Source organism: Coregonus lavaretus (genome assembly GCF_964263955.1).
Source record: "Coregonus lavaretus genome assembly, chromosome: 7".
Classification (NCBI taxonomy): Eukaryota; Metazoa; Chordata; class Actinopteri; order Salmoniformes; family Salmonidae; genus Coregonus; species Coregonus lavaretus.
The window spans coordinates 46,747,198-46,759,914 of NC_139994.1; the positions used below are offsets into that span (position 1 = coordinate 46,747,198).

General features: G+C 47.8%; 1 protein-coding gene across 1 annotated transcript; it reads right to left on the minus strand.

Annotated features, from left to right (window-relative positions):
- Positions 1-8,938: 8,938 nt before the first annotated feature.
- LOC311132685 (kelch-like protein 33) lies at positions 8,939-12,210 on the minus strand (the record flags this gene model as incomplete). Its single annotated transcript, XM_084165954.1, has 4 exons — positions 8,939-9,461; positions 9,608-9,778; positions 9,891-10,830; positions 11,319-12,210. 4 exons carry the CDS (start codon positions 12,208-12,210, stop codon positions 8,939-8,941), a joined length of 2,526 nt encoding a protein of 841 aa, XP_084022080.1.
- Between the last annotated feature and the right edge of the window lie 507 nt (positions 12,211-12,717).

Here is a 12,717-nt window from a genome sequence, read left to right on the forward strand (position 1 = left end):
TCCACTCCTCCACCAATCTAACCCCTTTCCAGTGTGTGTTAGGGTATCAGCTGGTTCTGGCACCATGGCACCAGAGCCAGATCGAGGCTCCTGCGGTGGATGAGTGGGTTCGGCGCTCGGAGGAGACGTGGAACGCTGCACACGTCCACCTGCAGCGGGCCATCCGTCGACAGAAGGCGAGCGCTGATCTCCACCGCAGTGAGGGCCCGGTGTACGCACCGGGAGATCGAGTCTGGCTCTCGACTCGAAACCTGCCCCTCCGCCTGCCCTGCCGGAAGCTGGGTCGGCGGTTTGTGGGGCCTTTTAAAGTCCTGAGGAGATTGAACGAGGTGTGTTACAGGTTACAACTGCCTATTGATTATAAGAATATTAACCCCTCGTTCCATGTGTCTCTTCTCAGGCCGGTGGTAGCTGGTCCACTCCAGGAAGGTGAGATAGGAGAGACCCCCCCCTGCCCCCACTGGACATCGAGGGAGCTCCGGCGTACACGGTCCGGACCATCTTGGATTCGAGACGTCGGATGGGGGGTCTCCAGTATCTCGTGGAGTGGGAGGGGTACGGCCAGGAGGAATGGTGCTGGGTGCCTAGGAGGGATATTCTAGATCCATCCCTCCTGACTGAGTTCCACCGTGGTCATCCCACGCGCCCTGCTCCGCGTCCTCCTGGTCGTCCCCGAGGCCGGGGTCGGCGCACGGCTGGAGCCGCGCGTCAAGGGGGGGGTACTGTCACGGATTCTGCCGAGGCAGCTCCTCCTCCTTGCTCGGGCAGGCTTCGGCGTTCGTCGTCCCCGGAGTACTAGCTACCACCGTTGGATGATTCGATGTTTGTTTGGTTTGGTCTGTCTGTTGCACCTGTGTCCGTTTATGTCTAGTTTTCTGCTTTGTGTATGTGAGTTTGTGTGTTGTTGTCCGCCTGTCCGTTGATGTCAGAGTTGTGTGCTCATTTAGTTAGTGTTTTACGCACTGCTTGCGTAATCTCTCGCCTCCAGTGTTTGAGGCCCGTTTATTTTTGTATTGTATATTTGACTAGTAAAGTCTGTTTGACTGAGCTTCTGTGTCCTGCGCCTGACTCCGACTCCGCATCCACATCAGCCCCATTGACACTGGACATGTACTGGCTTAAGCAGGAGGACACGTCTGGCACTGCAGGATTTGAGTCCCTGGCAGCGTAGTGTGTTTCTGATGGTAGGCTTTGTTACTTTGGTCCCAGCTCTCTGCAGGTCATTCACTAGGTCCCCACCATGTGGTTCTGGGATTTTTGCTCACCGTTCTTGTGATCATTTTGACCCCACGGGGTGAGATCTTGCGTGGAGCCCCAGATCGAGGGAGATTATCAGTGGTCTTGTATGTCTTCCATTTCCTAATAATTGCTCCCACAGTTGATTTCCTCAAACCAAGCTGCTTACCTATTGCAGATTCAGTCTTCCCAGCCTGGTGCAGGTCTACAATTTTGTTTCTGGTGTCCTTTGACAGCTCTTTGGTCTTGGCCATAGTGGAGTTTGGAGTGTGACTGTTTGAGGTTGTGGACAGGTGTCTTTTATACTGATAACAAGTTCAAACAGGTGCCATTAATAAAGGTAACGAGTGGAGGACAGAGGAGCCTCTTAAATAAGAAGTTACAGGTCTGTGAGAGCCAGAAATCTTGCTTGTTTGTAGGTGACCAAATACTTATTTTCCACCATAATTTGCAAATAAATTCATAAAAAATCCTACAATGTGATTTTCTGGAGAAAAATCTTCTCAATTTGTCTGTCATAGTTGACGTGTACCTATGATGGAAATTACAGGCCTCTCTCATCTTTTTAAGTGGGAGAACTTGCACAATTGGTGGCTGACTAAATGCTTTTTTCCCCCACTGTACGTGTTAAGTTGCGTCAATTCAAATCTGGTATTAGGAACAAAAGAGGTCAATACACGTCTTCTAAAATAGACTAGTATTTTAATTAATGCAAACCACTTCAATGGTAAATATGATGTTCGTATATACGGGTCCACTGAAATACCACGCAGGGCACTCAGAGAACTGATCCATTGTTCTAAGTTCTTCTTCAAATACTCTGACAGAGATAGTTCCCGCTCCCTGCTGGCCAATCAGAGTAGAGACTGAGCATGGTTTAGACTTACTCAGCCTATCCGTTGGCGCACAGGCTGGTCCCAGTCCCTTGGCGCTCCACTGTTGCACACTGTTGCCAGGCATAAGTTTGTTATCATCACAATCTGTCCAGAGAGTCGGCACTTTTGCAATACACATGTCCTTGAGCGTTCTAACAAAGAGGCAGTGTTCGTGTATGTGAGACACAAATTCTTATCTCCCCCTACTCCATAACGTTCCTCACATGAATCACAGCTTGTTATGTGAAACAATTTATATCAGTACAGTACAAACCCATTATGTTTAATCATTAATGCATTCCTTCTAAGCTAGGCATCACATCCAGCCATAAGAAAATAGATCCCAACATACGCATTAAGAAGGAAAGAAATTCCACAAATTAACTTTTAAGAAGGCACACCTGTTAATTGAAATGCATTCCTGTCAAGCCCTGACTCAGAGGACGCTTATATGTTGAGTCAGGGTGTATATATTCATTGTTGTGATGTTCTATGTTGTATTTTCTATGTTTAGATCTAGGATGTCTAGATCTATGTTGGCCGGTGTGGTTCCCAATCAGAGACAGCTGTCGCTCGTTGTCTCTGATTGGGGACCATACTTAGGCAGCCTATTGGCACTAGTGGGTTGTGGGATCTTGTTCCGTGTGAGGTATGTTGTTTGTCTACCTAGGACTTCACGTTTCGTTTCGTTTGTTGTTTTGTCGGTTGTTTATTCGTTAAATAAACATGTATGCATATCACGCTGCGCCTTGGTCTGTCCCGTCTTTAAACGACCGTGACAGAAGATCTCACCAAACGAGGACCAAGCAGCGTGTCCAGGAGCAGACAGCCTGGACCTGGGAGGAGATCCTGGACGGTAAGGGATCCTGGACTTGGGAGGAGATTCAGGCCGGGATGGATCGCCGTCCTTGGGAGGAGACAGTGGAGGCGCGGTATAGAGAGGAGCAGCGGCAACGCAGAAGGTGCCGGCCGAGGAAGAAGCCCGAGAGACAGCCCCAAGAAAAATGTTGGGGGGGGCTAAAAGGGTGGTTGGCGGAGCCTAGTGTTAGAGCAGAGCCAACTCCCCGTACTCACGCGAGGAAGCGTGTGACTGGGCAGGCTCCGTGTTATGCGGAGATACGTACTGTGTCGCCAGTGTGTCGGCACAGTCCTGTACGTCCTGTGCTAGCACCACGCACGTCTCGTGCGAAGATGGGCATTCAGCCAGGACGGGGTGTGCCGGCTCAACGCTCCTGGTCTCCAGTACGCCTCCTTGGTCCCGCATATCCTGTGCCTGTTCTACGAGCTGCATCGCCAGTGCGCGTGCACAGCCCAGTGCGTCCTGTGCCAGCGCTCCGCATGTGTAATGCGAAAGTGGGCAGCCAGCCAGGACGGGTTGTGCCAGCTCTCCGCTCCAGACCTCCAGTCCGCCTTCGCAATCTGGTCCGGCCCGTTCCTGCTCCTCGCACCAAACCAGCGGTGCGTGTTCCCAGCACCGGCCCGGCCCGTTCATGCTCCCCGCACTAAGCCAGTGGTGCGTGTTCCCAGTACGGCCCGACCCGTTCCTGCTCCCCGCACTAAGCCAGTGGTGCGTGTTCCCAGTACGGTCCGGCCCATTCCTGCTCCTCGCATCAAGCCAGTGGTGCGCGTCGCCAGCCCGGCATCGGCCTGTTCCTGCCCCTCGCACCAAGCCAGTGGTGCGCGTCGCCAGCCCGGTCCGGCCTGTTCCTGTCTCTCGCACCAAGCCAGTGGTGCGCGTTGCCAGCCCGGCCTGGCCTGTTCCTGCTCCCTCGCACCAAGCCAGTGGTGCGTGTTCCTAGTCCGGTCCGGCCCGTGCCTGCTCCTCGCACCAGACCAGTGGTGCGGGTGTCCAGTCCGTCACGGCCCATGCCTGCTCCACTCCGGAGCCAGAGCAGTCCGCTCCACCGGGGTCCAGTCCAGATCCGGTCAGCGGATCCACTCCGGAGCCAGAGCAGTCCGCTCCACCGGTGCCTAGTTCAGCTCCGGTCAGCTGCTTCACTCCGGAGCCAGAGCAATCCGCTCCACCGGGGTCCAGTCCAGCTCCGGTCAGCGGCTCCACTCCGGAGCCAGAGCAGTCCGCTCCACCGGTGCCTGATCCAGCTCCGGTCAGCGGCTCCACTCTGGAGTCAGAGCAGTTCGCTCCACCGTCGTCGGGTCCAGCTCCAGTCAGCGGTTCCAGTCCAGACCCAGACGTCAGCCCCTCTCCAGGTTCAGGGTCTCCCACACCAGGGTCCAGACAGGGCTTGGTACTTCGTGGGAGGAAGGTCCAGACCAGACCAAGGGCGCAACAGGGAGGCGGAAAATAGGTGGTGGTCACGCCCGGAGCCGGATCCGCCTCCGAGGCGGAATGCCCAAGTCTAGGTCCAAGAGGCTTCTAAACAGCTTCTACCCCCAAACCATAAGACATCTAATCAAATGGCTACCCAGTCCATTTGCCCCCCCCCCCCCCCCCCCTATTTTTTTACGCTGCTGCTACTCTCTATTTATTATCTATGCATAGTCTCTTTAATAACTCTACCTACATGTACATATTACCTCAATTACCTCGACAAACCGGTGCCCCCGCACATTGACTCGGTACCAGTACCCCCTGTATTTAGCCTCGCTATTGTTAATTTTACTGCTGCTCTTTAATTATTTGTTACTTTTATTTCGTATTATTCACCACAACGTTCACACTAAGGTTATTATAGAAAACTAAAACTAATCATGAAAAAACATTTTAGTAAACTGAAATAAAAGTATTAACAAACCTGTTTGAAAAACTAAAACTATACTGAAACTATTATCTTTGACTCAAAAAAATCGAAATAAAATAAAATAAAAGCCATCATGAATTATGTTCAGTTTGAGTTATTTTTCTCTTAATTTTGGGCAAAAATAGAATGGGGTTTTCAAGCTTTTTTCTCTAGTGAGGTTTGGCGGGTCAGACTGGGTGCGTTTGAGTGGTAAAGGCTCAAGCAACCAACTGTAGACAAAATTCGAGGAATGAAGTCGGGGGAGGTGCAACTGTGACAGCCAAAAGTCGGTACGCTAATGTAGTTTTCCAGCAGCAAGGTTCAACTCAACATGGCAATATTGCCATTGTTTATCAAAGTTTTCTTTCTATGTCTGCAACCCCCATATCCCACTCTCAAACTGAAATATTGAGGAGTACACCACATCAGTCACTGGCTTCATCAATAAGTGCATCGATGATGTCGTCCCCACAGTGACCGTACGTACATACCCCAACCAGAAGCCATGGATTACAGGAAACATCCGCACTGAGCTAAAGGGTAGAGCTGCCGCTTTCAAGGAACGGGACTCTAACCCGGACGCTTATAAGAAATCCCGCTATGACCTCCGACGAACCATCAAACAGGCAAAGAGTCAATACAGGACTAAGATTGAATCGTACTACACTGGCTCTGACGCTCGTCGGATGTGGCAGGGCTTGAAAACTATTACAGACTACAAAGGGAAGCACAGCCGCGAGCTGCCCAGTGACACAAGCCTACCAGATGAGCTAAACCACTTCTATGCTTGCTTCGAGGCAAGCAACACTGAAGCATGCATGAGAGCACCAGCTGTTCCGGATGACTATGTGATCACGCTCTCCGTAGCCGATGTGAGTAAGACTTTTAAGCAGGTCAACATTCACAAGGCCGCAGGGCCAGACGGATTACCAGGACGTGTACTCCGAGCATGTGCTGACCAACTGGTAAGTGTCTTCACTGACATTTTCAAAATGTCCCTGACTGAGTCTGTAATACCAACATGTTTCAAGCAGACCACCATAGTCCCCGTGCCCAAGGACTCTAAGATAACCTGCCTAAATGACTACCGACCCGTAGCACTGACGTCTGTAGCCATGATGTGCTTTGAAAGGCTGGTCATGGCTCACATCAACAGCATTATCCCAGAAACCCTAGACCCACTCCAATTTGCATACCGCCCCAACAGATCCACAGATGATGCAATCTCTATTGCACTCCACACTGCCCTTTCCCACCTGGACAAGAGGAACACCTACGTGAGAATGCTATTCATTGACTACAGCTCAGCATTCAACACCATAGTGCCCTCTAAGCTCATCACTAAGCTAAGGATCCTGGGACTAAACACCTCCCTCTGCAACTGGATCCTGGACTTCCTGACGGGCCGCCCCCAGGTGGTAAGGGTAGGTAACAACACATCTGCCACACTGATCCTCAACACAGGGGCACCTCAGGGGTGCGTGCTCAGTCCCCTCCTGTACTCTCTGTTCACCCATGACTGCATGGCCAGGCACGACTCCAACACAATCATTAAGTTTGCCGACGACACAACAGTGGTAGGCCTGATCACCGACAACGATGAGACAGCCTATAGGGAGGAGGTCAGAGACCTGGCCGTGTGGTGCCAGGACAACAACCTCTCCCTCAACGTGACCAAGACAAAGGAGATTATTGTGGACTACAGGAAAAAAAAGAGGACTGAGCACGCCCCCATTCTCATCGACGGGGCTGTAGTGGAACAGGTTGAGAGCTTCAAGTTCCTTGGTGTCCACATCACCAACGAACTATCATGGTCCAAACACACCAAGACAGTCGTGAAGAGGGCACGACAAAGCCTATTCCCCCTCAGGAGACTGAAAAGATTTGGCATGGGTCCTCAGATCCTCAAAAAATTCTACAGCTGCACCATCGAGAGCATCCTAACTGGTTGCATCACCGCCTGGTATGGCAACTGCTTGGCCTCTGACCGCAAGGCACTACAGAGGGTAGTGCGTACGGCCCAGTACATCACTGGGGCCAAGCTTCCTGCCATCCAGGACCTCTATACCAGGCGGTGTCAGAGGAAGGCCCTCAAAATTGTCAAAGACTCCAGCCACCCTAGTCATAGACTGTTCTCTCTGCTACCGCACGGCAAGCGGTACCGGAGTGCCAAGTCTAGGTCCAAAAGACTTCTCAACAGCTTCTACCCCCAAGCCATAAGACTCCTGAACAGCTAATCATGGCTACCCGAACTATTTGCACTGCCCCCCCACCCCATCCTTTTTACGCTGCTGCTACTCTGTTAATTATTTATGCATAGTCACTTTAACTCTACCCACATGTACATATTACCTCAACTACCTCAACTAGCCGGTGCCCCCGCACATTGACTCTGCAACGGTACCCCCCTGTATATATAGCCTCCCTACTGTCACTTTATTTTACTTCTGCTCTTTTTTTTCTCAACACTTTTTTTGTTGTTGTTTTATTTTTACATTTTTTGTTAAAAATAAATGCACTGTTGGTTAAGGGCTGTAAGTAAGCATTTCACTGTAATGTCTGCACCTGTTGTATTCGGCGCATGTGACCAATAAAATTTGATTTGATTTGATTTGAAATAATATGTGTGTACATTGAATTACTGAGAGAGAGAGGCTCAAATATCACATTTATTTGTATATATCAGGCCCAATCCCAAATGGACTCCCTATGCACATGGAGATCTGAGATGATTTGAATGGTATAAGCAACACGATGAAAATTCCACATAGTCTTTCAGAGGGCAAGATGGAGCTATTACCATATTGCTTACACCTGTCAAATCCTCTCCATTCTCCACAAGTGTGTAGGGCTTAGGGGTCCATTTGGGATTGGGCCCCACTGTATACAAGTTTTTTCCTGTTTCGGTCATGTCTTTGATAACGTTTGCATGGGTAAAAAAAAAAAAAAAAAGATTTGTTGACAATAGAACCTCCCACAATGCACACACTTGGAGGTGGAACCTAAACGAGCATTTCCACTCAAGGATCAGAATTATGTTGAAATAGGGGCGGCATTTCCCTCTGGTGGGGGCCTTTAAGCTAGTTAGCTAAAATCTTGTTGGTTGAAGAATTATTCCGACCATAAAGCACATGAATGAAACAAAGTCGTATTTCCGACATCACAACTAGGAAACAGCAAACTCACTGTGGCTAACTGTACACTACATCTACATTGAAATTCCCTTTTGAAAATTATCAATTCCGACAGCTAGTTCAGTGAGCTGTAAGCCAGTAGAGAACATATATATATACTTTTTATTCATTTTGAAATGGTGTGAGCAAAATATATACAACATAAATGGTTTGCAAAACTGAAAATATAAACTTAATCTATGTAAATATAGCTTGGTGTTAGCTAGATGGGTATTATACTTACAAATGGGGTTGGAACTGAAATTATTTTCCTATCATATCGTTTTGAACAGAACCACCATTTTTGTTTGTTCGTTTCCACTGTTCCGACCAGCAAAAGAAAGTTCTGAACTGGTTCGAACCCAAAAAAAGTAACGGTTGATATATTTCCTTTCTGTTCCTTTTTCAACCAGTGAAATCAACAGTTTTAGCTCATTAAATTACTTCAGCAATCAGCGATGATAGAGCAGGCAAGCTAGTTGTTTACATGCGTGATGGACAGACAAGTGGAACCTATGGTGCAAGATGCGACTGAAATTTTGCGGGTGGAGCGAGAGATGGTTGAGGAGGAGGCTTGAAGTGCTGGAAATCTTGTTATGACATACATTATCTTAATTAGGTCCACATAATTATACCTAGGAGGAGCGGCTTCTATGAAGGAACTTTGAATGTCCTTTGAGCTAACTAGCTAACAAGCTTGTGTGTGCACAGCGGCACCAGAATTAAAAACACACTTTGTTGCGTATTTTTGTGGGACTACAAAAAAATGCCTGGAAAATAAACAAATGTTATTAACCGGTCCCATGCTTTTAAAATAACAGTTATGTTCCAGAACAGTATGGATCACTTTCATTCCCGGTTCCGTTTCTGTTCCCTGAAAAATGTAGTGTAGTCTTATGGGATATATAGTGATGTTTCATTGTCTTAAGTGGTTGGGCAGGTGGAGCAAACAGGCTCGTATGTCAGTGTTGGGTCCTGGCATCTCGCCCATATTCTCCCAAAGTTGGTTGGTGGGATCATAACGATGAACCAATCTGGTATCCCTGTAGTCCTCTTGGCAGTATCCTCCTAGCACATAGAGCATCCCCTCTAGAACCACAGAGGCTGCTCCGACATGGGGGACGGCCAGGGGTGTGAGGGCGCTCCAAGAGTCACTAACCGAGTCATAAACCTCACAGGCCAGCTGGTCGATAGACATGACGTTTTCATCAACAGTGACTCCTCCTGCCACGTAAAGATGGCCGTTTAAAGTCTCCATGCAGTGATGGGCTCGAGGTTGGCTCATCTCGGCCAGGTAGGTGGTTCCTCTCTCAGGGTGGTACAGGAACATAGACACCAGACACTGGTGCCTGCAGTCGAACCCCCCTGAGATGAAAATCTTTCCATCCAACATTGTGGCAGCATGGCAACTCAAAGTCATATCCAAGGGTCGGGCAAAGCTAGAAGGGAAGGCCAAAGTTGGTAATGATAGCAACAAAGAAACAAAGTTTTACTTAAGTTATATACAATCTCCAACGGAACCATTAACTACCGCAAGCAATGCTGTGTTACCATTCCCTTTTGAGCTACCAAAAAAAAAACGTACCTCCAGAAATCTGTGTTTGGACAGTAGCGCTCCACACTATCCAGGTTAGTTTTTGGATCAATGTCCCCTCCAATGGCATATATCATCCCGTCCAGCACAACCATGGAAAAGTTACACCTTGTCTTCTGCAAGTCAGCCAATCTCTCCCAGAGGTTCTGAAGCGGATCATATCTGAAAGACAATAAAGAATGTGAAAATTGTGTAAAAACATAAATATGTAAAAAATGTCATACCTAAAGGACTAATTGGTTAGTAGATACAAACCCAAAGCATCTTATCTCACCTGTAGACCGAGTTGAAAATGTCAAGCATGCCTTCATAATTCTGTCCCCCGACCACATACAACTTCCCTGTGAGTACCGCCACCTCGTGACTTAACCTTGGTGGCTTTGGCATCTCTCCAAGCAACCTCCATTCCACATTCTTTACAACACCTGTGTAGTTCCTCAGAGAGTTCCCGTACCACAGTTCTCGGCTGGGAGATCGCCGGGTAAAATCAGCAGAGATCTGATCTCCACCCACCAAGACTAGACTGTCCTTCGGCAAGTAGACTCTGCACAGGGTCCGAGGTGCAACGTGATGGGAGTAGAAGTCCTTCAGTATAGTCAGGTAGAGACCTTCCATGTTGCATTCAGACCACAGTTTTGCCATTTTAACTTCATTGAACTCTTTGAAGTTCATGAGGGGAAAGTGGACTTTCTTCATCAGCTTTTTGGTGAGTCTAAGCCTTTTGCTGGGACACGCCTCGATCCAAGCCACCACAGCCTTGAAGACGACAAGCTCAGAGGGCACAAAGAGGGAGTTGCTTTTCAGGTATCTTCTTAGCTTATTGGCTGGCAGGTCTTGAAATTTAGGGGTGTTTGCCACGTTTTGGAAGTGTCTCAGGACAAAACTATTGGCCACATCGAGGAGTTCCGGCATCCCATAAGCCTCAGCGAAGGAGGCCACATCCAGGCAGGAGTGGGCATCCATTTCCTGTTCCAGGAAGTCGAGGCACAGCGAGAGGGCGGGCTGGAACTGGAGCTGGAAGGCGGTGCAGGTGATCTCAAAGATATGCCCCCAGCTGAGGGGGAGGGACCCACTGTAGGAGCAGCCAATCAGGGCCTCCAGCTCAGCAGCCTCCAGGAAGGGAAGGGCCACACAGAGCTGCTGGGATTCCTTCATCCCGCTGGTGAACATTCCCCGGAAGTAGTCACTACTGGCAGCCAGGAGCACTCTGTGGACTTGGAGATAGGAGAGAGAAGAGGAAATGGATTATTGCTGTTATCATCATTATTATAATCAGGTAGCTCATAAATAGACTACTTCCCCATCTGGTTTATCATGACTCTTATGAATTCAGATGTAAGACAGAAAGTCAGAATATTATAAGTTAACATAATTACATTTTGTTGATCCCGGACGAGTCCCCAACAATGAATACAAAAATATACAAAAATATAAATCAAATTAATATTTAATGTATATATTTTCTCATTATAACATCATATAATAATATATTAATATATTAGTAATATTAATATCTTATATATCATCCGATTATTATTCAAAATTATATTATTATATGCTCAAAATCAATATTATTACCATCATAAGCATGCATGGGTTATTTAGCTTGATCTCGGATGCTCCCAACTAAAAATATATGAATTGTCTTCTCTATCATTGTACAGTACATAGTCATGATGTATTTTGACACCAGTTTACTGACCATGGAATGATGTCCCACCAACCTCCAGCTCCACATCACAGCCTACTCCCTCTTTCCACAGCTGTCTGATTGACTGAAGACTGCGCTTCATCTGTTCTTCAGCAGACACCTTATTTTCTTCTGCCCTCTTCTCTACTCCCTTCTTCATCTTCCCCTCCTCTTTCCTGCAGAGTTCTAGAACTCTGGGGACCCCTAGTGTTTTAGCTGCAGTCTGTATCTGGGCCAGTGAGTCTCTGTTCAGAGCTGATATGGCACCAGTGTAGGCAAACTCAGTCACCCCTGCCAGCCCTGCACGCCTCACCTCAGGACCCAGACTGATGGATATCTCTGTCTGTATGTTCATGTCAAAATCTCTCCTCTCCCTCCTCTTCTCCATGTCTTCATCCCACTTGGGCAGCCTCTGGTGTATTAGGGTGTGGTGTACTAGGGAGCTGACAGCAGCCAGGACAAGGGAGTGTGCGTGGAGACACTGCCCATTCTCAGTGCTCAGAGTCAGGTCAGTGAGGAGAGACGAGTCCCTGAGCTGCTCCAGGGCTTTGAACATTTCTCTGGCATATGAGTCTCTGCTGTATACCCTTGTTGTATCCACATCCACTATCACCCCTTTCTGCTCTCTAACAACTGCCCACTGTTCTTTTACTTCTTGAACCTCATTGTCCTCTTCTTCAGCTAGCTCTCTCTGTAGATCTATCTTACTGTTTTCGAGCCTTCTAAATTCTTTATCATCTTTTTTTGTGTTCACCTGATTCTCAAAATCATTTTCTTTCCCCTCCCCTGCATGCCTCTTTCCCTCTCGATTTGCCTCTGTGTTGTGCTCTTCCCCCATCAATTCTTTATCTTGTCTCCATAGAGTCTCCAAGCCCCCCTGGAAGCTTGATCCCGCTAAAGCCATCGCTTCCAATGATAACAGTCTGTATGTCAACAAATGTCCAACAGTCTCCCAACCTACAGCTTACCAATAAATCTAGGAAAAAATACCCAATAAAAACACTGTAAAAAAAATCTCTTATGAAGTCACTTACTTGACACAGGTTTTTGTGGAGAAATACAACAGAAAAGAATAGTCGTATCAGTGTTCAATCATCTGCAGTGGCTCTTAGCTGTAGACTGTATGTGATCTTTATACTGCAGTCTTTTCTTCCACCCTCCCTACAGGGTCAGGCATCTCTGTTGTCTCCTCTTCCTCTTCCCTCTCCTTGTGTGTATTTACCCCTATTTGACAGAACCCTTTATAAATCCACAAACAAGCAGCTATATATATATACTCATAGTCATACGGATCAGATTGCACAGTAAACTATTAATAATTGTCTGTTTCTGGTCCAGGTTCTCATCCCTCAAAGTCTTTCCAGAGTACTAACTAAACAATAATAACTAAAAAAAGGTTTGGGTTTCAGAG